Source organism: Electrophorus electricus, chromosome 21 (assembly GCF_013358815.1).
Source record: "Electrophorus electricus isolate fEleEle1 chromosome 21, fEleEle1.pri, whole genome shotgun sequence".
Classification (NCBI taxonomy): Eukaryota; Metazoa; Chordata; class Actinopteri; order Gymnotiformes; family Gymnotidae; genus Electrophorus; species Electrophorus electricus.
The window spans coordinates 1,144,568-1,168,765 of NC_049555.1; the positions used below are offsets into that span (position 1 = coordinate 1,144,568).

General features: G+C 42.7%; 2 protein-coding genes and 2 long non-coding RNA genes across 4 annotated transcripts; 3 read left to right on the top strand and 1 right to left on the bottom strand.

Annotated features, from left to right (window-relative positions):
• Nucleotides 1-23: 23 nt before the first annotated feature.
• LOC118240443 lies at nt 24-1,726 on the top strand. The gene is made up of 3 exons (XR_004775417.1): nt 24-289; nt 450-583; nt 952-1,726. It is a non-coding gene; the product is annotated as an uncharacterized LOC118240443 (long non-coding RNA).
• Nucleotides 1,727-4,183: 2,457 nt separating this feature from the next.
• Nucleotides 4,184-5,243, top strand: LOC118240442. Its single transcript, XR_004775416.1, has 2 exons — nt 4,184-4,396; nt 4,743-5,243. It is a non-coding gene; the product is annotated as an uncharacterized LOC118240442 (long non-coding RNA).
• Nucleotides 5,244-9,727: 4,484 nt separating this feature from the next.
• LOC118240441 (choline transporter-like protein 4) lies at nt 9,728-12,568 on the bottom strand. The gene is made up of 5 exons (XM_035520869.1): nt 12,231-12,568; nt 11,626-11,725; nt 11,189-11,320; nt 10,900-10,960; nt 9,728-10,722 (listed from the first exon to the last, which is right to left on the bottom strand). The coding sequence occupies exons 1-5, from the start codon at nt 12,254-12,256 to the stop codon at nt 10,607-10,609; spliced, it is 435 nt and encodes a 144-aa protein (XP_035376762.1). The 5' UTR covers nt 12,257-12,568; the 3' UTR covers nt 9,728-10,606.
• A 4,937-nt stretch (nt 12,569-17,505) lies between these two features.
• On the top strand, nt 17,506-21,669 carry LOC118240471 (rho guanine nucleotide exchange factor 11-like). The gene is made up of 13 exons (XM_035521136.1): nt 17,506-17,540; nt 17,763-17,911; nt 18,164-18,304; nt 18,658-18,734; nt 18,884-19,006; nt 19,271-19,388; nt 19,526-19,704; nt 19,811-19,886; nt 20,264-20,446; nt 20,609-20,690; nt 20,873-21,042; nt 21,197-21,462; nt 21,639-21,669. Exons 1-13 carry the CDS (start codon nt 17,506-17,508, stop codon nt 21,654-21,656), a joined length of 1,617 nt encoding a protein of 538 aa, XP_035377029.1. The 3' UTR covers nt 21,657-21,669.
• Nucleotides 21,670-24,198: the final 2,529 nt, after the last annotated feature.

The following is a 24,198-nucleotide window of genomic DNA, read 5'->3' on the forward strand; positions in this document are numbered from 1 at the left end:
TGTTCTGCCAGTCAAGACACTAAGACTGTTGATCCTTGGATCCTTGGATCCTTTAGAGGCTGCCAGTCAGAAGCAGAAAGTGACATCATTGTCCTCACAGCAAGAAGGGCAGGAGATGCCTTGCCAGTCACCAAAAGGCCGTTCACACCTGGAGATGCTGAGGCATGAAACGAGGCATGAAACGAGGCCCTGCCAATCACGAGCAAGCATACGGCAGCGCATGATAAAAAATGTGGATGGAATCTTTCAATCAATGAAGGGGCTGATGAAAAACCTGCATCAGCTTAGGGTAAAGTGGATATATTACTCACGCTCTCTCAAACACACACACACACACACACACACACACACTATCATTGCAGCTAGCTAGCACTTTCATGTTATGTTTTAAAAGAATGGCTTTGTGCACTTGTGAGATCCTGGTTAACTCCTTGTTTTCATTTTCATAGGAGATTGAAGCAGACCACTGTAGACTGCTCACAATGGTGAGAAAAAAGTCACCTGTCAGTCAGTTCAGATGACACCATCCATGGGTCTTCCTCCATTATCAGGACACCATCTATTTATCTTGGGTCGAGCGATGGTAAGTGTGTCAAAGAAGCCATTTATAAATACTGGGGCTAAACCTGTTTAATGCTGTACCACAATTCTTTTTGATTGTACCAAACAAAAAGATCTAGTCTGGAATCACTAGAATAATATTGGGGTTGAGTTTAAATGGAGCACACAGTTGAATATTAAAACATCACCGCAGATCTTGGGTCTTGCTATTGCCAGACTGAAAACTGGCCTTCAAACCTGTAGCAATTCCCAATTTTAACTTTAAGAATTTTATGTATTTATTTGAATAATGTTTAGTATTGATTTTGGAGTTGATGTAATTATGTTGCTTATGGTGTACTACCCCTGCAGACTGTGGCAATTGTATGGTCATCTTTCCAACCTGTTTAGGTAACGAAGAAGGGCCAACAGAACCAGTTCAGCCCAAGATCCATTCTACAGGATTTTGATTTATTACACGAGACATTGTAAAGAGTTTTACTTACACATTTGAAACATGAACACACACATACTAAGGGTGTGGCATTCCTGCCATTTCATACATCCTGTGTAGCTCTTTACTAGAATCCCAGCATGCCTTTCTCCTGGGAGAAACCTGCAAATATTGTATTGTCTGCAACTGAGAAGAGAGACAGGACAGACGAACCTTCAGCTCATGCACCGAGTTGGAATAAAAAGCATTCAAATGAAAGTCCAGATATGTGAGGTGTTTTTTTTTTATTAGGTAAAGCTAAAGTTGGAACAAGGGAACTGAGGTGACAGTTTAAAAAAAAAAATTAGTCAATGAAGATGAAGAAATGGAACTAAAATGAGACTGAAAATGTATGGCTGAGGAAATGAATCTGCCCATTAAAGGGACCCCCCCCAAGCACTTTACCCAATACATGTATGTTAATACTCACTCACGTCATCAGTGACAAACTGGCAACCTAACAGGTGCCATTTTGCTCGAGGACCCATAATCAGCCCATGTCAACTTGACCCAAGATTGTGGCTCTCTTCGCCTTATGGAATGTGTGGATGGGTGACTTAAACAAATTCAGGTTCTTTTTCACTGGGACCCCTGCAAGACACATGGGCTCCAAGAGAGTATTTTGCATTAATATCATCATATGTCTATGTTGTATCCTTTATTTTATAAATTAACACTATGCGAGAGCAAAGAATAAAGAGTGTGGAAGGAGTTTATTTTATTTCTTTAAGCAGTTCTACAGAATAGAAAATAAAGGTTTGGCCTCTCTTTACGCACAATGGATATGGCAGGGCGTACTGGGATTGCCATTGTGTTGTGGCAAGACATCATCTTCACTGCTCATTACTGTATACTTATTTGTGCAGCCCTGTTCTGGACTGACTCCTGTCAACATTGCAGGGAACAAAAAGGAACATATTTGTTGTCTGATATCATGTCATTACCTATGAAGGGGCACCTTCTGTGTAGTGTAAATACTGTGAAGCTCGTCCCTCACCTCTTGAAATGGCTCAGTGATGCCAGGGTTGGTTTTTGACACATATGAAAGGATTTATACTTTGATCTGTTAAGATGTTGGTAGAAGTGGCTCCTTTACACTGACTCCAGTTTGGCCTTTGTTGTATAATGGCTAATGTTATGGTTCAAAAAAGAATGAAATTGTCCAAGATCAGTGTTAAGGACCAGGTTCTACCTTAATCTAGCTGCATCTGGATGCTAATAGCCTAATGCTAGATTATGCCATCACATTTCCCTTTTATAAACTAACCTGTGAAAGGGAGAAGGAAGAATGGCCCTCTATCCTGTGTGGCTTTCCCACTCCCATGTGTTGGGACTGTTTTGAGGGTCGTTGGTGTAATTGGATTTTGGGGTGAATGTGGACCGGGCTTTGACAATTGACAAAATGTATAGAGCGGCTGGTCCATTTTTGGCTTTGTATGCAAGCATCAAGATTTCAAATCTGATGTGGTCAGTTACTTCATACTGCCAATGAAGTGAGCGCAGCAGTGGAGTGACATATGAATTTAGGAAGATTGAAGACCAGTGATGCAGCTGCATTATGGACAAGTTGTAGAGGGCTGATGGCTCTTAGAGGAAGACCAGCAAGTAGCGAGTTGCAGTAGTTTAGCTTTGAGATTACAAAAGACTGCACAATTACCTGGGCAGCTTCCTGTGAAAGAAAGGGCCGAATCCTTCGTATGCTACAAAGGAGAAATCTGCAAGACCAGGTCAGATTTGAAATATGAGTAGAGAATGACAACTGGTTGTCCAAAGTTATGCCCAGGCTACGAGCAGCTTCAGATAGTGATACCAGGGAGTTCTCGATGTACATAAGCTCGGCTTTACTGGGGTTGAGCCTCAAGTGGTGGCTGTCATCCATGACACAATGTCAGTCAAGCATGCTGAGATAAGTCTGGAGACCTGCGTATCGGAGGGTGGGAAAGAAAGAAATAATTGGGTGTCATCAGCATAGCAGTGGTAGGAAAAGCCATGAGAAGATATTACATCACCAAGAGAACAGGTATACAAAGAGAAGAGGGCCTAATACTGAGCCCTGGGGGACACCAGAGGAGAGTCTACATGGATTGGAAGTGGATCCTTTCCATGTTACCTAAATGGACTGAAAACATTTCCATGCAGAGCCAGTCACACCAAGGCTGGAGAGAACAGAGAGGAGAATGTTGTGGTTTACTGTGTCAAAGGCTGCTGAAAGGTCCAGAAGAATCAGGACAGAAGACAGTTTGGCAGCTTTAGCAGCATAAAGATTCGCAGTCACTGCTATGAGGGCTGTTGAATGTGCTGGATTGTAGCCAGACTGATGGGGATCATGCAGCTACTTCTGTGTGAGGAAACCAGATAATGAATTGTAAACTTCTCGTTCAAGGGCTTTTGAGAGGAAAGAGAGAAGTGATACTGGTCTGTAACTGGTTATGTTGGTGCTGTTGAGTGTGGCATTCTTGAGGATTGGTACCACCCTGGTGGTTCTGAATGCAGAATGCAGATCTCTTGAGATCGTCTAGAACAGAGTGGAGGCAATGGGATCCAGCGGACATGTCGGATTGCTGGAAGTCAGGAGTTGAAGAGTTTTTCTGAGCAGAGAGGGGAAAAAGAAGCCAGAGAGTTGGATGTACAGGAATGAACACTGGCTGGAAGAATGGGAACAGAGGAAAAGGACCGGCGGATTGCTGCAACCTTCTCCTCAAAGAAGAGGATCAGACAAGGTTCAGACAAGAAGCCTTGAATTAACAGAATCTAAGGCAAAAATAATTAAACTCAGAGCCTACCATACCCAATCAGAGAATGATCCCGGAGAAAAACCCAAAGGACTACAGGCCATCTTTTGCGCCATGCAGTTTACGTTAGCTGTCCTAATTCTCTAGGATCGCTTTCTAAATACAACGCTGCTGTATTGAAGGTGGCCCGCAACCCAGATAACAGTCGGTCAACGATCAATAAAGAATCAAATCTACAAAAAAAAAAAAAAAATGAAGCTGAAGCAGGCGGTTAAATAATGACCTAAACTATGATCTGAAGTAGTATGGTAGAATAGGGTGAACAACGATTGAAAGCTGTATATTCGGTGAGTGATAACCTGTAGAATATTGAGGAAAGGGATCGGGAGTTTGGGACGGCGGGGCGACACAAGGAACATGGGGGAGGAGAAGTGTTGGCATGGGGCGTAGTCGGTGTAGTAGCCACGGTTTGAATGAAGGAGACGGAAATATGTGTTTCTGTGAATAACAGATGAGTAGCTGTTCCCGCAGGCAAAACAGGGGAAAACGGAGTGGAATTGTTTGGTTTAGGGAAGGTGCACGGCCAAAGGAACAGACAAGAAAGTGCGACGAGTACGCCTGTTGTCTAATAGTGAGTGTAAAGAAACGTGGCGTTAAAACTGCTCAAGCGTATAAGAGTGAGGATAAATTATATGCTTAGGTGAAACAATATTATGCATGCCGTAATGGAAAGTAAAGCATACGTTTTATGCTCTCTCCATGATCCTTAACGCTCTTCATTTGGATGGTTTTCCAGCCGAATAGCTCTGATTCGCAAGTGTCTGGGTGATGAATGATAGTATTCACACACGCAGCGGGGCTCAAGGCATTGAACCAACGCATAGTGGAAGAGTTGGGAACGGATCATGGATTTTACATTGCACTGATCTTAAGATGTAACGTATTGCCTTTAAGGATTACTTTCTTTATTTCCATAGAACTGGGCAGTGTTTTGCAAAATTTCACGACGTGGATGTTGAAAAGTGCATTTTATTCCAGTCTGGAAAACCCCTGCGCTTGGATTTTCTTTGTGCCGCAAGGTCCTTAGCATTCGGATGTAGCCCCTCGCAAAGAAAGGCAAGTCGCCTAATTTTTGTAGTCTTTTTTCCCCTCACAGCGAATTGAGGGAACGACGCCTGTCTTCGCTTTGTGTTTTTCACCTTTTAACTTTTGGAGCCAAGTAAAACTCATTTTAAGCGTCGCATTGTCCTGTCCGCGTCGCTGTGCTCTAAGCCTGCAGTAATTTAATAGTTCTTGGCGTATTGGTGGATAGGGTTATTGGAATACGGTGAACTCGGTGCTGACATGCAAACAAAATGGAACCGGATTGATGAACCCTGCTGGGTATTCTTTCATTTCCTTTGTGTGGAGTCTCGTCAAATTGTTTCTTAAACCCAAATACTTGATTTCAATAAAATAATTCTTAATGTTTCCACTCATTTCACTTGTTTATTGTTTTGGTGGCTTGAAGTGCATGTTTTAATGTATGCTTACAGCAGTAATCTTTGTATCAGTAGACGCAAACTGTTTCCACCATACCTTATTGCAGTCTTCATTGGAAAATGGGTTTGGCTACGATTTAATCCTTAGCTCGCCTAACTCCAGTAAACGCGAGAGAGAACCGATACTGTGTGTCAAGCAGCGACTTAAGTTGTTGCAAAAGCTGGGATGTAGATAGTCCTGGTTATGTATTTACAATCGAACACCAACTTAAACTTTTCTTAAATGTAGGTGCGGCGTAAACTGCCTTAGATTCATGGATATTTTGATTACTGTACCAAACTTGGTCCAGTCCCAGCATTCGAGCTTTTCAATGAAGGCCTCTAAGCCTCGGCCTGTCTTTGCGTGGGTGTTGGGGGCGCCCTGAGTACCTCCCCTGCAATTCTTGTCCACTGTTACTCTGAGGCATTTAGGCCTTACCCTGTGCAGACAATGATCCGCTGAGCTGGTTACGTCGCTTGGCGACAAGTAATTTGAGATCACTGTTGATGGTTTACACCTACCTACAAAATGACAATGGGTCAAAAAAAAAAATGCATTGTTTCCAAACCACAGAATAATGCAAAGAAAACACATTCATGGTACTAATGTTTTAACTTAGGATTAGTTAAGAAATCAGTATTTGGTGGAATATCTCAGATTTTGATTGCAGCTTGTTCATGCATCTTCAGGTGTTCTCCACCAGTCTTTCACACTGCTTGTTAAATAAGCTTTGATTACCTAATCAGAATCTCATTAAATACAAAGAGCTGTACATGTGGTGGAATTCAACAGACTGTGGAATTGAAATCATTGCCAAATGCAGAGATACTGATTGGGACTGATCTCTTAATTTTCTTCGAGAGTTATGTTTTTATATATGAGTTTTTATTCTAACCTTTATTATAAAATGCATGGGGTTATGGTCCCATTCTATTCTGTTCAAACGTAGGCCTACTGTTTTTACAATTCCTGTGAGAAGCGTGTGTGTGTGAGAGAATCCAAGAGCCCCTATTTGAGATTGATGCGTGGCATGTGTTGGGAGTCTGCCCTCGACAAATGGTATCCTTGACTGTATTACCAGTTTTGTAAACAATCCCTGACAAGTGGGTGAGTAAGAAGTGCATGCACACAGACACAGCAGAAAGAGGAGGTCTGTGTTTTTGGCTTCCTAATCAGGAAAGCTTGCGTTCCCTTCATATACAGCCAATCAGAGAGAAGGGGACAGACATTTAGAAATAGAAAGTGAGGAAAGTTGTGGTTCTTCATTAAAGGAATTGGATTAAGAGTCACTATTCTTAAGAATGTGTTTAGTACCTACTCAGGCACACACAGCAGCTTCTTCAATGACAGTTGCTGCTGTTATTTTAGAGCTGACCACACACACAGACCCAGGTAAACATACGAACAGCTCACTGACATATTTTTGCTCTCCCCAGAAATAGGGTTGTGTGGTTAAAGGTCATGTAACCATAGAAACCTAGCCCCCACACTGTTCACTGCTCCTGTACCCTCTTATTCATTCCTTTGGTAAGAGCCAAGCTTGGTAACCCTGGAGATGATGGGAGATGGCTGGTGTGTGTGTGTGTGTGTGTGTGTGTGTGTGTGTGTGTGTGAGAGAGTGATGAGACCTTGTGGTGAGTGTGAGAATTGTGAAAGTACCGATTCACAAAGTTGTTGAACGATGAGCCTGTTTTTGTAAATTGCTTCCTTAGGGTGAAAAACATTTAATACCTTGAAGGTGAAGTGGTGTGTAATGCTATTTTCTGGTTTGTTCATTATTCTTGCACAGTTCAATTAATAGATGAAGACTACAACCTTTGTTTCAATTTTCAGTGTGTATTCAAGATGTTCATTTTCAAAATGTGACTCAATTTTATACTATCACTGTTCTGGGACATTAATGGATTCATTGAAATATATAAAAACAGATCTTTATAGATCTCTACATATTATGGTGTTGCTCTGATTTTATATGCACTTGTTCATTCTGAATGAGAACAGATTGTAGTGAAATTGTGGGCACTTGTAGCTCACCTTTAAGAGCAGATAGAGCTTTGTGCTGACACCACCAGTCTTTGGTTTGATTAACAGGGAGCGTGTTCACTCTGAGATGTGTTGCTCTGGATTATGGTATTTGCTTTAAAGGTATACTTATTACTCTTCCTCCCTCAGGTTAGTCCTCCTCCTCCTCTTCAGCCTTCAAAATAGATTCTCTCAGGAGTAAGGTTGAACTGCTGCAGCTGCCGCTGGCTCTATCCTCTAAATCTATCTCAGAGCGCAAAACTCAACTGGGCATAGCAACAAAATGTTCCAGGAGGCGGAGCTGGGGTCCACAAACCCCGCCCACTGGCCCCAGACATGGACAACGAGTCACAGTACTCGGGCTACTCCTACAAGTCCTCCCATTCCCGTAGCTCTCGCAAGCACAGGTGCGTATGCCATTTCCCGACATTCTTCCCTTTTGCCTAAATGTGGGTGGGCATTGATGTTTTGTCTAGAACATACAAATGTGAATGTACACTACTGCAAACACTGAGGGTACCACCGTATCGTTATTTAACGATTATCCATTTTATGTTGCTTTATGTACCAACTTGGAGTATACTGTGTATATAAATGTTTATATACATCTGTGTGCGCATGCGTGTGTGGTGGTGTTTCAGGGATCGGAGAGACAGGCACCGCTCTAAGAGCAGGGACAGCAGAGGGGACAAATCGGTCACTATCCAGGCTCCTGGAGAGGCCCTGCTGGACACAGAGTCCACACGTGGAGATGATCGAGTCCATGTTTTCACTTCATACCTCCTCCAGCCTGGAAAACCATTCCACTATAGCTTCAGACCATAAAAAGTCTATAGTGCTTCAAAATATGAATGATTGACTTTTTTTTTTTTTTTTACTGAAATGTTGGACTGGGCATCTCATGTCTCCTCATGCAGTGTCAGAAATTTTGCTCTAAAATCTCGCAGTACACATATACGCAACACGCGTATAAAAACAACCAATAGGGAACAGCCTGCCATAGCTCACATGCCAACTACAAATAACAGTGGTATAGCAAAATGAGCATGAAGTATGTGGGACACAAAAATATTTTGTGCAGTTGTGGCAGCAGATAGAATGCCTTTTTGATGTCACATTTTTGTGACAAAAGCACAATATCTTAATGATCTAGCATGATAGTTTCCAGAAAATCTGTATCATGTAGTCCGATATTGAGAACAACTATCGATGGAGCACTGTGCCATGGAGTTTGGTCAAGGTTTCAGATGCATCGTCTTGTACAGTTTGAAATGCAAAACAATGTTTAAGACTGCTGGAATTGCACAGTGCAAAGGCAGGTTGGGGTGAGTACCAATGTTAGCTGGCATGCTTTTGTTGTAGACTTGATGGCCGATTCATTGTCTTTTTTCCAAGTCAAGCTTCCACACATTCACACTTGACACTGTAACCTCATCAGCATGGTATGTTACTCTACAAGTCAAGTTTTCAGAACCAACTGATGGTGAATGACATCTCAAAACTATTCTTGAACGTACTTTTTCAGATTTGAATTCCTTACTGAGAAGTTTGAAAGAACTTAGGAGTCGTTGTTGAGTTAAAAAAAAATGTGTCTGGAGTGTGAATGGCCATCATAACTTGCATTTTTCATCGGAGCCTTGCTCACTAAAGCTGTTATTTTAACTAAGCCTACTCGCTGGTTGAGTTAGCTAGACAGGCAAGCTTGTTAAGGTTTAATTCCCGAAGTTTGGGCCCTGCTGTCGGCTTGAATGTCAACACGTAGCCCCCAGGAGAGAGAGTTTCGCCTGTGAGCTAAGAAAGGGGGAGAGAGACAAGTACTCATGCATGTGAGCACACAGCTAGACAACATGGAAAAAAGACACCCAACATGCAGCAGGAGTGGCTAAAGCCATACAGAAAACATGAGTACATGAGAAAGTGTTTTTCATGAATATAGTGGAGTGTTCTGATAACAATTTGGTTTGTTTATTTCATAGAGCTTCAAATATTGCATTGATGGAACCAAATAGACATTTAGGAGGAATTTGCCATACTTGCCATACGTCCTTCGCCATATGCATTCTTGCATTTTTCTCTTTGCTGTTTTCTGTTATAGTCATAAATTCTACATATATTTATTGAGAAAATCCTTTAAAGAGGCGCATGTCCATCATCACGTTTTATTTGTTTGGCTTTTTTTTTGGTGTTAGATTCACTATTGTAAACAAAATTACTTTTTTTGCATTTGATGTTGATATCATTATGGCAGGATTTAGTGGAGGTACTGGTGTCTATATTAGATGATTAAATACACCGCACCAGCAGTTCTGAATCTTTGTGTTAAATAATCTATGCTGATTGTCACGATCAGTCCCTTCCATGTTCCGTGTTTTCCATGTCTTGTGTTTTGTTCCGTTCCACGGTTTCATTTTGTCCTCACACTGATTGCGTACACCTGTCCCTCGTTTCTAGTTCATGTATTTAAACCCTGCTGTGTGCCTTGGTCGTGGCTGCCTGTACACGGGCATCTCGTCGTTCCCGGAAGAAGCAGGGTCACGTTTATTTTGATAACGACGAGATCCCAGGTAAGCGTCTACCCGTCTTGACCAACGCTGCAGGGGGGAGCAGCCTGCAGCGCAAGACGTGAAACCACGGAAACAGGGAGTCCAGGAGGGTGGCCAATCGTGACATTATTACACTCAGGAATTAAAAAAAATATATTGTAGCATCCCATGAAATGTGATCTTTCACACATAATGAGAGCAGTTGGCAATGAACTAAAACTCAATTAAATATATCAACTTCCCCTTAAGCCTCTCATATACTCCACATTTAGGAACAAGCCTACTCCTACACAATAAGCAGTGCGGTATATGAAAAGAGCAGGCGTATCAAATAAACAGAGCAACATGGTTAAGGTCCAGCCAGATATGTAAATGTCTGCCAGAACATCCAGTGTGTGTCTGCCGTTCGGTCAAAACTGGATCAGTCCAGAGGCCGCCCCGTCAGATCTCTCTTGAACAAAACAGTGGTCGAAATGCTGTTGAGAACAGTTTTACAGTTACAACAACAGAAAAAAGACTCAAATATATGCTGGATGGTTTATTCATTAAGGGAGAAAGCTGTCTCTCTTGTGAAGGATTTGCCACAGAGACCTGGGCATGTGGTATGGTCTCTGCACGGTGCCGTCGTTACGCTCCAGACCCTCCACTAGAGGAGACAGAAACATCACAGTGGAAATAAAAACAATATAGTCCTGATGATTGGCATATGTGTAGTAGCTTGAGAGTGAAATGTGTGTGTGAGTGTGTGTGAAGGATTACTCCATAGATCCCTTTATGTGCTCGACTGTTTCATAAACGGAAGCGAATCCAGGGAGAGAGAAGTCTGGAGGAACGTCCTGCCAGTCAAAGCTAGGCAGACATCTCCCTAGTTCTGGGTGGAGGGAGAGACAGAAAATAATATGACTAACAATTAAACCTGCTGACTTATCACTGCAGGTATAAGTACTTTCCTGGTGGTTTGGTTATGTTTTGGTACATAGCATAGTCAAACTGTTACAAAACAGAATGGACAAATAGACAGGTAGTTGTGTAATCCTGCTGTCTGTACCTGGTTTACTTGGGGTGTAGAAATATGGACAAAGCTCTTGATTGAGGATGTCTTGGACACTCTGTAGTGGAAATGCATGTGAAAATCTCATTAACATGCAGAATGCTATGTATGCACAAATGCTATGTATGCGTGAGTGGCTAAGCCAATGCATGAATTACATGTACAAAGAGTTGCATATTGCAAAGACTTTTGATACGACAAATTCTGTTCTGTCAAGAGTGAGGTGAAGGTTTATTTCTCAGAGATGAAGCTGGTTACATTGCTTATTTGCAGTGTGAGGTTTTACCAATGTGGTTTGGGCGAGGTCAAGTCTAGGGTCACAATACTGCTGCTGAAAGAAGTCTTTAGGCAGGGCATTTGGGGCATACGCCTCTGGGGGCAACTTCCAGAACTCTGAAGGGCATTTTTTAACACAGACCTGCAAACCAACGCACAAACACACAGAGTGAAGGAGATCTTATTTGAGTAGCTAAACACAGTGTTGCTTTTTTTAATTTCTATCTACACTATTTACACATTGTTCATTGCATGATACAGCAAAAGGCTCCCAAACCAAGCAGCGAAAAGAGACCCAAGCCCCCAGAATTACAAACTGGCATTCACATATTACATGCTAAACTGTTTTGTAATAAATGAGTCTCATGTGCATATTTCTAAAAGGCTACTGACATACGTGTTTGGTTTCTGTACAATGTCAACAGGACATTTGTATGGAAATCTCACTTGAGTGGTTGGACACTGGAGACCCTCTAGAGTGGCGTCCATTTCTGTCGTTGCTCTGGCACACTTCAGAAGGTCAAAGTAGAGGACGTTTGGTTTGTCACTGAAACACGAGAGGATGCAGGAAACAAATGCAGCTTGACACATGAATATTAGCCAATTAAATAAACAATTTTTATTCAATTTTTTGAGTATGTGTATCAGGATTCAGTGCTGAAGAGTCACAACACTACCCAGCTAAGTGTTCTTTCTTCGAGGGTGAATTTGACAGGGGTAACCAATAAACTCTGCAGTGTTGTGACACTCCTAGACATGAGTTTGGACCCCTTGGTTTAGAGACAATCATTAAACACAAGTGATTTGATTGGTTCCACTTGTTGCTGTGCAGTGCCAATCATGAAAATCTTAAAGCTAAAGTCTAACCCATCTTGTCTTGTTGATGTTTCATGTTTCCACATGATTTGCACCTGCACAGCTCCATTGTAACCCTAGTCCGACTCACTAAAGTCCATTCGAAAGAATACTGACGGTGTTCCTTACATACTGGGTGTGCTGTTTTGGTATTCCTGTGAAGATATAAATACCAATCCAGTATGTGAGGGACTTACACATTGACTCCAGCTCCACAAAACATCCCAGTGGAGTTCTGGGGCAACACGACATGACGAGAGTCTCCAAGCAGCCACGCTGTGTTAGAACCTCCGTTAGAAGGATATCTCACAAGCCATACATGGGTAAAACACCTTCCGCTTGAGCCCACAATAATAATGATTTTTTTCCCCAATGAAAGTGTAGTTGGAAATGTTTCTTACCCAGGGAGCGAATAAGAATATAGGTGACAATGGCAGCCACAAAAATAATACAGCAGATAATGTCTGCACATCTCCTGAACAAAAACAAGAAATATTATTACACATTGGGCAGCTTCCTGTGAAAGAAAGGGCCGAATCCTTCGTATGCTACAAAGGAGAAATCTGCAAGACCAGGTCAGATTTGAAATATGAGTAGAGAATGACAACTGGTTGTCCAAAGTTATGCCCAGGCTACGAGCAGCTTCAGATAGTGATACCAGGGAGTTCTCGATGTACATAAGCTCGGCTTTACTGGGGTTGAGCCTCAAGTGGTGGCTGTCATCCATGACACAATGTCAGTCAAGCATGCTGAGATAAGTCTGGAGACCTGCGTATCGGAGGGTGGGAAAGAAAGAAATAATTGGGTGTCATCAGCATAGCAGTGGTAGGAAAAGCCATGAGAAGATATTACATCACCAAGAGAACAGGTATACAAAGAGAAGAGGGCCTAATACTGAGCCCTGGGGGACACCAGAGGAGAGTCTACATGGATTGGAAGTGGATCCTTTCCATGTTACCTGATAGGACTGAAAAAACTGGAATCAGATTGTGAGCTAAGAAAGGGGAGAGAGAGACAAGTACTCATGCATGTGAGCACACAGCTAGACAACATGGAAAAAAGACACCCAACATGCACCCAACATGCAGCAGGAGTGGCTAAAGCCATACAGAAAACAGCGCATCTGGTAATGGGACATCCAATCACGGTACTAACCACACACAGTGTAATAGCATACGTGAACTCACAAGCCTTCGCCTTGACAGCACTAAGGCAACAGAGGATCAGCAAAATTTTGGAAGCACCACACATCACGTACACGCATGAACGAATCAACATGGCAGACATGATGGGAGGAGAAGAGCCTCATCAGTGCGAACAGGAAGTCAAAAAGCAGGAGAAGGTGAGACCAGACCTAGAAGGAGAACCAATTCCAGGAGCAGGGAACATGTTCACCGATGGATGTGGATTTAGAGGACCATACGGGGATATAAAAGCAGGGTGTGCAGTGGTGGCAGAAACACAGGGAGAAGTAGATGAATTTTGGACGGTGAAAGCAGAAAGGCTGAAAGGTTAGCAATCAGCACAGCGAGCTGAGGTAATGGCAGTAGTGGAGGCCTTGAAGTTAGCAAAGGGCAAGGAAGTGAATATTTATACTGACTCTGCTTACACAGTAGGGGCAGCACGTGTGGAGCTAAGACAATGGATGAGAGCAGGGTTTAGGACAGCGGGAAACAAACCAATTAAACATGAGGCAGAAATGAGGGAGCTGGCAAAGGCCTTGCAGGGACCAGAAAGAGTAGCTATCATAAAGTGCAGGGGACATGTAGAGTATGTCAACAGTACAATCCCAAACCTACAATTAAGGTGGCACCCGGTAAGTATCCGTTGTCATTAACACCAGGGGAAGTAGATAGTAAATGACTACACAGACATGGTGGACTCAGCACAGGGGTACACGTACGTATTGATGTGCGAAGACAACTACACAGGGTGGCCGGAAGCGTGGCCAACAAAACGGGAAGACAGTGCTTCAGTGGTAAAGTTCCTGGTGAACCAGTACATTCCTCACCATGGGTTTCCGAGAAAGGTGAGATCAGATAATGGCACTCATTTTACAGCGCGCAATTTGCAGGAGTTAGAGAAAATGCTGGGTCTGAAACATTCATTTGCGGCAGTGTATCATCCTCAGTCTCAAGGTAAGGTGGAAAGGATGAATCTAAATGTGAAAAACAAAGTGGCCAAAATCTGTGCACAGACAAAATTAAATTGGGTTGACGCCTTCCCTTTGGCATTAATGCAAATGAGATGTTCAGTAAATGCAACAACTGGTTTTAGCCCTTTTGAATTGCAGACAGGTCGAGGATTTCCAGGACCCCAGGGACCCTTAACAATAAATGAGAAAACAAAAACATCTCACACACACATCATACTTTAATGAATTGCAAAGTATCGTTTCAGCTTTCTCCACGCAGGAGGGGGACCGGACGGGGAGCAGACAGAGAAAATGGAGTGAGCCGAGGTGGACAGGTCCATTCCAGGTGAGAAAAAGAACCAGCCACGCCGTAGGCCTGAAGGGTAAAGGGGAAACGTGGTTTCATCTGAGCCAGTGCGCCGCCGCAGAGTCACTGCAGAGGAGTCTGCAAGAGACAGCGAGGGACCTTGCTGAAACATCACCTAACTCACCTGACCCGGACGGGTCAGGTGTTCACTCCCACACAGAAGGGGCAGAATAATCCCCGGGAGCAAAAGGGTGAAGGTAGTCCACCCTTAGACCCCGAAGTAAGAAGAACAGAACACCAGTGATGACTTCTGGACAATTGTGTTGTTTGATTATTTGTTGGTGTATTGTGTTGTGTGTTTCCATTTACAGTTTGGTCACGCTTGGTTTAAATAATAGCATGACAGTAGGAAAGGATTAAAACATTAAGAACAAGACGGTGAAGCAGAATGGGGGTAGAGATTGGTGGATGTGTAGCATGTGCAGCCACAAGACCCAGACTTATAACAACCCCGGCACCCCTATTCCCACAAAAAGACCCCAAGGGTTATGCGTGCATGATTGGCCTGACTAAGGAAAGAAACCCTACGAATTGTGACACTTTGAGCATTATTTTCCCCCCCATCAGTAACAGAACCCGAACAGGACTATTTTCACCCAAAAAGGGGGAGGGGAACTACACGTGCTTCGTTAGAAGTTCAAGCACACCTCAAGTACGCTTGGGGCACATCCCGGCGGAATGGTGTAACCGCACGGTCACTGGGAACGAGTCTGTGGGTTCATGGGCACGAGCAGGATTGTATGATTATTGTGGAAGGATGACTTTGGTTGTTAACATGCCAGAGAACTCGGAGGGGACATGCGCCATGGTCAGGTTAGCAGCTCCTTTATTACTGATAGGCAAAAAACTACACAGGGACCCGGTAACTGATGCAGCAAGACAGAAGCGAAAGGCAAACCATTTTGATTTAACAAGGAATACCCCCACATACATAGATGCAATAGAAATACCTCGTGGAGTTCCGGACAGGTATAAGTTAGCAGACCAGATAGCAGGGGGATTTGAGAATATTCCGATACTTTCCGCATTATTCCCCATTACTCCAAATAAAAATGTGGATCGGATTAACTATGTACATTATAATGTCCTCAGGCTAGCCAACCTGACTAGGGATGCAGTGCAAGGACTTAGAGATCAGCTGGGACCAACCTCACTGATAGCGGTGCAAAATTGTATGGCATTAGATATGTTGTTGGCGGAAAAGGGGGGCGTCTGCGCTATGCTTGAGGATATGTGTTGTACATTCATTCCTAATAATACCGCTCCGGATGGGTCAGTTAGTAGAGCATTGGATGGTTTGAAGACCCTATCAGAGGAAATGCATGAGAATTCAGGCATAAACAACCAGTTGGAATCCTGGATGGTGAGCCGGTTCGGTCAGTGGAAAGACTTAATTGTGTCATTGATGGTTTCATTAGCCACATTCACGGGAATTGCTGTGACATGCGGGTGCTGCTGTATTCCATGTATTAGGGCGTTAATGGTTAGACTAATCTCAGCTATGATAGAAAGGAAAGATGTGCATGAGGGTACCACGATGATGCCACTGATACAGGGGGAAAGGGACGTAGAGACAGGAGATGCCAGAATAAAGGAGTGTGATTGGTGATCTCTTTGTAGAGATCAAAAGGGGGAATTGTGGGGTTTCAGAAATTAAATGAATGCTAAGCTTACACTAGTAGAGAATAATGCGCAGAATGGAATAGGACTAATCCTTGAATAAATAAAATAATTACTGTATGTCCAGACATAACAGGAAATGCCCTAGACGTGCATATGTGTGATTATGCAAGAAGACACGTGTACGAGACGGTCAAACAAAGGTGACGGCTGAGATGGAAAAACACAAAAGCAGAAGTGTCACAAGGCGAGAGAAATATAAGTCTGTCTGTTGCAAAGTTATGCTTTAGATCTCACTCACACTGTGTTGTGAAGTGACATCTCCAGAGCTCTGCATTAATAAAAGGCCACAGGGTAACGCATTGGTTCCTGTCTCTTCTTTCCTGCATCAACGGACACGACATTAACTAATGATATCACAGAATCTGGCCCTTAGCTATTTTATTAGCTTTTTATCAGGGCACGCTTAGTAAAACGTCACATCACTACATCAACCTTTTAAAAAAATTAACAGGCAATCAAATTATTTTGGCTATACTAAAACCTGTCCTGGAGCAATGCCTAGCTAGCTGGATAGCTAACACTAACATGCAAGACTGAGTTTGTTTTGCAGAAGTAGCAGACGCTAAATAGCTGCCTTGTAAAAGAGGTTTGCATTGGGGACTGTTTGTATTTGATGTATGCACGTTAGGTATTATTGCATAACGCTATTTGTGATGTATTTTTGTTTTTCAATCAGTCACATTCCGAGCCAAACTTCTCTTAGCTATCTTGTATCAGTGGAGAACTACTTTTGATGGCATTGTTACTAGCTAACTGTTAGCTAGCAAGGTAACAAGGTAACTCTTTTCAAACAACAAAAAGAAAAAACACTTTACTGTGATTAACAACTATGAATTTACTAAGTTGTGATTGTTTCATAGAAGGTCTGATTAGCTAGCCTAGCTAAAGCTATGTTTGATACGTTTTGATACGTCTAACGACACTGGCATTTTTGGACGAGTAGCTTTATAGTTGCTTAGCTAATGTCACAGAATTAAAAGTAGAATCAGAAGGAAATGTTGAATATTGTGTCATTGCACCAGCCATGAGGCATTAAAGTGTCTGGACAAGAACATAGCTAGCTAGCTAACTGGCTTAGATCACTACTGCAGCTCTCACACCTCCGTTTATTACATCATAATAGGTAATGTGGACTTTTTAAGGACCATTGTTGCGTCTGATAACCCGTTCAGAAAAGGTGTTCTTCAGCTGAATGAACAGATACTGAAACGAACACTAAGGAGATCATCCAACATTGAACATATTTCACTAGACACACTAGTGGAAGAGCTGCTGAGGTTCCTGAGCCATGAATGTCCGGCCTCCAGCATCTACTCTGGACAGGTATGTCACCGCCTTGCACCAGGACGCAGAGATCCATGAGCATGACTGAGATGTAATTATAACTATATACAATTCATTAGTCTGATGCTAATGAGCACACATGCACACCTGCTGTCCAGTTCTTTAACATCCATATCCATCACCTTGATTTATCTTAGTTAGTTGCTGTTGAAGCTCTGTCTCTCTTTCTCTCTTTCCCCATGCCTCCTTCCCTTCCTGTAGGAGTGTGGATACACCACTGGCGTTGTTGCCTGATGCACCTCCTTTGGAAGAGGACACGGTCCACTGTCAGAACTGGCAGGAGACAGTGGAGCCGCACACACTCGCCTCTCTCGGCTCCCGGGAGATCGAACGGCAGGCTGTCATATATGGTAAAACAGCAAATGTGGTGCACAGCAAATGACTATAAAAGACAACTCCCAGTACACAGTTAACATGTAAAATGAAAAAAAATTATTTACTGATCTAACTTAAACTAAATAGCTACTAAATCTTTTGAACATACAGTATTCTATTTATTATGCACATATGGTAATTCTATCCTGACTCATGAACATGTGGAATTCTGAATTGTGTAACGTTTGTAAGAAATTGTAGTGACTTTGCTATATCCTCTTCCTCAGAGCTGTTCACAACGGAAGCATCTCACCTGCGGACTCTCAGGGTTCTCGATCAGGTGTTCTTCCAGAAGATGAGGAACCTTTTGACCGTCGAAGAACTTTCCTGTATCTTCCCCAACCTGCCCCAGGTCTACAGTCTTCATGGTCAGTCTCTCTGTGTGCGCGCGTGTGTGCGTGCGTGCAAATCCGCTCCATTTGTCTTAGTGTGTTTTCAAACCTAAATTTCTGAAGCCTACTTGGTGTCTAAATCATAATCAAGATTAAAGAAGTGTAAAACCCACCCAAACTGGGAATTTAATGACAGAACAATATCAGCTATTGGCACCATGCCATTACTGTGAGCAGGTATGGACTGGAGGCTGTACATGTTGTTTCTGCGGTGGCCTTCATGACACAAGTAGAGTTTTGTTGCCCACTGACACAACTTTCTAACAAACCACATACACACTGGCTCGCTTAAACAGATTCTGTTTTGTGGTGTTGCATTTGTGTTTCAGCGAATCTGTGTGAGTCCATGAAGAGGCTGAGGGACTCTCCTATAGTTCAAGGCATAGGAGACATCATGGTGTCTAGAGTGAGAGCTGGCTAGTGTTACTCCCTTTCTAGTTCACATCATCTTTGGGTGCTGTCTAAAATGAAGTGGTTGTTCTGTGTAGTGTGGGATATACTTGTTGCTTTACTTGATATGTCAGTAGCTAATGTGTTTGTGTGTGTGCGTGTTAGTTTGAAGACGCTGCAGGAGAGGAGTTCCAGGAGCAGGTGTCTCACCTGTGCAGTCAGCAGAGTCAGGCACTGGAGCTCATTAAAAATAAACGCAAAGACCCGCGTTTCGCGCACCTTATACAGGTAACACTTTTTAGAGGTATAAAGCCTTTGGACAAACCTACAAACACTAGAGCTTCTGCCATATTTGTTAGTGGGCTGGGTTGTGAATTGGTTGACCCATATTTTGAATTGGAGACTATCCAGTCTTTTAGATTTGACTTTTATTGCAGCACATAACTTCTAGTGATGCTGTTTTAGGTATAAATTGGTGTTGCAGTCAACAGAATCCACATTTGGACTTAGATGTCCTTGGCTCATTCGTGTGTGTGTGTGTGTGTGTGTTAGGAATGTGAAGCCAGCCCTCACTGCCGCCGACTACAGTTAAAGGACCTTCTAGTGTCTGAGATGCAGAGACTCACCAAATACCCCTTGCTGCTGGATAACATCATCAGACACACAGAAGGCATGTATAGAAACACTCACATACAATGTATTGAACCATGAAAACACTTCAGTATACACACACATACCAGCTTACCAAGGAGGCAAGCACACACACCCTTTCTCCTGGATTAACACTAGTATGTGCCCCCACAACAGCTGGTTCTCCAGACCTGCAGCCATTGCTGAGGGCACAGGCGTGCTGCCGTGGGATACTACGAGCTGTCAATGAGGTCGTCAGGGAGACGGAGCACCGGCGACAGCTCAGCCGTTATCAGCGCAGGCTAGACTTGTCCCCTCTGGAGAGGCAGGCCAGTCCTGTCGCTGCTCAGTTCAAGGTACGGCCTTACTATGTATCCACCATCTGCCTTCCAAACAGCTTCTCTGGTCTTGGAGCACCTGATCCAGAGTATGAATTATTAACTATATTCTTTTTCTATGTAGAATCTGGACCTGACCACTAAAAAACTGATCCACGAAGGACCGTTGACTTGGAAAGTTAACAAAGATAAAGCTATAGGTAAGAGATCATCACAGCTGAACAAATCACTGTTAACTCTGGGGAATGCAGCTATTGAGAGCATGGTGCTATGCTGACTTGGAGTTATTTGGTTCCCTGCTACCTCACACATGACATGGTCTGAATAACTGTGTGTGTGTGTGTGTGTGTGTGTGTGTGTGTACACCTGCATCTGCCTGTATGTTCATACGTGTGTATACACATGTTTCAAGGACTTTTAATGTGAATGGATGCTTTCAGTGATCTGTGTGCAAGCTTGCATACATTTTTGTTTTTCCTCTTGCAAATGATTACTTGACAGGTCCATTCTCACTCTGTGTGTGTGTGTGTGTGTGTGTGTGTGTGTGTGTGTGTGTGTGTGTGTGTGTGTGTTCCAGACATTCATGCTCTGCTTCTCTCAGACATGTTGGTGCTACTCCAAAGGGGTTCAGGTGACCGTTTGATCTTGCGATGTCCAGCGCGCTCACTGGGTGGGGTTTGGGGTAGGAACACGGACCTCAAAACCCCCTTTTGCCCCGTTGTTCGCTTGGATTCATCTCTTGTCAGATCTGTGGCTACAGGTATATTTGTAGTTATTCTTACAGCTATGAATAGCCAGAATAGATGAATGGGTCTGGAATAACTATGTCTTTATTTTATTTTTAAAAAATTAAGAAGCCAGTTAGAAATTGCATGTGGGTTAGTTTGAATACATTGTTTGACAACCTGCTCTTCTCTATCAGATAACAAGGCCTTGTATGTGATCAGTACATCAGAGAGACAGATATACGAGCTGGTGGCTGGGACTTCCTCTGAGAAAAACACGTGAGTTTGTTTTTTTGTCTCTCTCTGACCCACCATCTTCTCATCAAGGTCAACCAGTCAGCACTGCTGTGTCTGTTTTGTGATAACATTTATGGTGTCAGGCCATTTATGTTCAGATGATTTTAACAACATTGTGCTGTTGTAGAAATTGGGACCTGATGGCTTTAGCGATGTTTCCACAGATGGAAGAACCTGTTAGAAAAGACCATCTCCTCGGCCTCTGGAGGCAGTGAAGCCACCAAGCAAGGATCAACAGCTATCCCAACTGACCAATCAGAAGCCTACATGCATACTGGTGGGCAGGGTTATGTGGGAGGACGAGCTAAAATGGCTGATGCTGCTCTTCAAGATGGTAAGAATTTGTTACACTCCGTTACACAGTCATTGTTGCACTATGATAGTTAAACAGTATATTTCTGGTGGTGGTGGTGGTGGTGTTTTTATAAATAGAATTTTAGCAGGCTCAGATATTTACCAACTTTTTTGCACCCTTTGTGTTCTGCCAGTCAGGACACTAAGACTGTTGATCCTTGGATCCTTGGATCCTTTAGAGGCTGCCAGTCAGAAGCAGAAAGTGACATCATTGTCCTCACAGCAAGAAGGGCAGGAGATGCCTTGCCAGTCACCAAAAGGCCGTTCACACCTGGAGATGCTGAGGCATGAAACGAGGCCCTGCCAATCACGAGCAAGCATACGGCAGCGCATGATAAAAAATGTGGATGGAATCTTTCAAAGAATGGAGGGACTGATGAAAAAGCTGCATCAGCTTAGGGTAAAGTGGATATATTACTCACTCTCTCTCAAACACACACACACACACACACACATACACACACACACACACACACACTATCATTGCAGCTAACTAGCACTTTTATGTTATGTTTTAAAAGTATGGCTTTGTGCACTTGTGAGATCCTGGTTAACTCCTTGTTTTCATTTTCATAGGAGATTGAAGCACTGTAGACTGCTCACAATGGTGAGAAAAAAGTCACCTGTCAGTCAGTTCAGATGACACCATCCATGCGTCTTCCTCCATTATCAGGACACCATCTATTTATCTTGGGTCGAGCGATGGTAAGTGTGTCAAAGAAGCAATTTATAAATACTGGGGCTAAATCTGTTTAATGCTGTACCACAATTCTTTTTGATTGTACCAAAAAAAAAAGCTCTAGTCTGGAATCACTGGGATTATTTTGGGTTGAGTTTAAATGGAGCCCACTGTTATCACTCATAATCCGGTTTCAGTTGTGAACTGTCTTTTGTGATGTTTCTTTAACCCAGTCCCCCACTGCGAGTAAGCCTGAAAGGCTGGGCCAGGCCAGCACTGAATGCGTAGACTGCTCATGCAGTCCTCCACCAACGAGCTGCTCACATGCCTGGGTGTGTTCTTGTGCCGGCGTTGCTGCCTGCTGAAGGACCTGACTGCTGACGAGCCTGTGCAGTGGCTGCGCATTGTGGACCGCTACGTGACACTGACAGAATGGCAGGAGCAAAGCTTCCTCATTCCAAGCACCGTGGTCTTTCTCTACATGCTGTGCCGCGACATCATTTCAGCTGAGGTGGCCACCAAGGAGGAGCTGCAGGCCGTCCTGCTCACATGCTTGTATGTGTCTTGCTCCTACATGTGTGAGGAGATCAGCTACCCAGCCAAAGCTTTCCTGGTGGAGGAAAACAAAGGGGCCTTCTGGGCCCGATCCCTGGACATTGCTAACCGCATGAGTGGCAAGATGCTGCAGATTAACAATGACCCGCAGTATTTTTGGCAGGTCTTCACTGACCTGAAGAACAAGATGGTTCATTAAAGGATTAAATAATAAAATATTTTATTAATTAAACATTTTGTTAAAAATTAATTTTAGTTAAAAAAAAAAAAAAACCCACATAACTGCAAAGTCAGTTGTTATAATGTGTGATGTAATTTCTCCCCACCTAGTGTTATTACATCTCCTAATCTTACCAAAAATGTGCCACTTGATTATAGTTATGTTAACTTGATATCAAAGATGTCAAAAGCAGCTTTTAATGTCAGCTGATGCTTGTTGGCATAAGCATTTATAAATGTTCAAGTATGTTTATGTCAATTGTCATTAAGGGCTTATGTTGGAGTCATCTAGCACTCTGAACAGTGCCCTTCAGTAATGTTAGCCAAATTTCTTATCTGTACCATCAAATGAGCTCCACTAGACCTAATCTGCCATACGACAGCACTCAAACACTGCCAGTTTGAAGTGGTTCTGCTGTGCCCCACAACTTTAGATATGTCTCCCTATTCTGAGGGAAAACATTTATTTTCAGAAAATGAATTCTATACTCAGCTCAGCAGTGAGAATACTGTGAAGTAAGAACTGAAGCCTGAACCAGGCCTAAAAGCTATTTAACTTTGTGGCTCAAGGTGAAGATGCTCTGACATGCAAAACAGCTCTCTGATGTATTGTGGTTGGGTGGAATGAGTCTTTGATAACTAAGATTGTAACTAAGATTGAAACTGCTCACTGCACTACAACAAGTACACAAGGTGTAATGAACTTGCTATGAGAATGATCTCAGTAAGTAACTCAAAAAGGATAGGCTCATCATAATGCATTAGCTAACATTCGGCACTAACGTTAGAAACATTAGAAAACGTTAGAAAACGGTTTTTTTGTAACGTTAGAAAAAAGATGTACAGTTCTAACAATTTATTTAAGATGCCACACCTTAAACATTTAAAGTTATTGTTATTTACAGTAAATTTATTATAATGCAAAATAATTTTAAATGTTATTACAATGACCTCATGAACTATTGCACAATTATTTTACAAGGGACAGACTGATTGAGTAAATTTAAAATTAAGAAAAGCTTAAACAAATTTTAAACAATACAGAAACTATACATATAGAATATAAAAAGTTAATAACAACAATCACAATAATAATAAGAATAAGAAGAATAATAGTAATAATACAAACAAGGATGACAATAACAATCACAATAATAATAATAAAGTCAGTGTCTTCGGCTTTTCTTCTTAGGCTGTTCAGGCATGGGTTCTCCACTCATGTCCACTTCAAAGTGCAGCACGAAGCTGTTGAAAATTGGAGTAGAGAAGGTCTCAGTCACGTTGAACTGTCCATCAGGCTTCACTTCCTCTCGCAGAGTCGGACAGAAGAGTGCTTCCCACAGGCGCTGCTTGATCCTGCAGCCCAGTTCTAGGCTGTAGGGCTTGGCCTGTCCGGAGGGACTTCAAGTTCAAGTTCAAGTTCAAGAGGTTTTATTGTCATTTCAGCTATATACAAGTACACAAAAAAAACACGACAATGTTCCTCCAGGACCATGGTGCAACATAAAAACAACAGTGCAACAGACAACATGCTACACAAGTGCAAACAGTCCAATATACTGCAAAATGTCATTAAATAAACATTAAATAAACAATAATAAATACAGGACAGGACAAATACAAAATACAAAATGAGTAGACAGTGCAATTTAGTACAGTACACAGTACTGGGCATATGTAAAG

Coding starts and splice junctions, on each gene's coding strand:
- LOC118240441 (XM_035520869.1), bottom strand. CDS start 12,256: ATGTTTTGTGGAGCTGGAGTCAATGT. Junction 11,321..11,625: donor TCCAGTGTCCAACCACTCAA/GTGAGATTTCCA, acceptor GTTGGTTTGCAG/GTCTGTGTTAAAAAATGCCC. Junction 10,723..10,899: donor CTACACCCCAAGTAAACCAG/GTACAGACAGCA, acceptor CCCTCCACCCAG/AACTAGGGAGATGTCTGCCT.
- LOC118240471 (XM_035521136.1), top strand. CDS start 17,506: ATGAATGTCCGGCCTCCAGCATCTACTCTGGACAG. Junction 20,691..20,872: donor ACTTCCTCTGAGAAAAACAC/GTGAGTTTGTTT, acceptor ATGTTTCCACAG/ATGGAAGAACCTGTTAGAAA. Junction 21,043..21,196: donor TGATGCTGCTCTTCAAGATG/GTAAGAATTTGT, acceptor GTGTTCTGCCAG/TCAGGACACTAAGACTGTTG.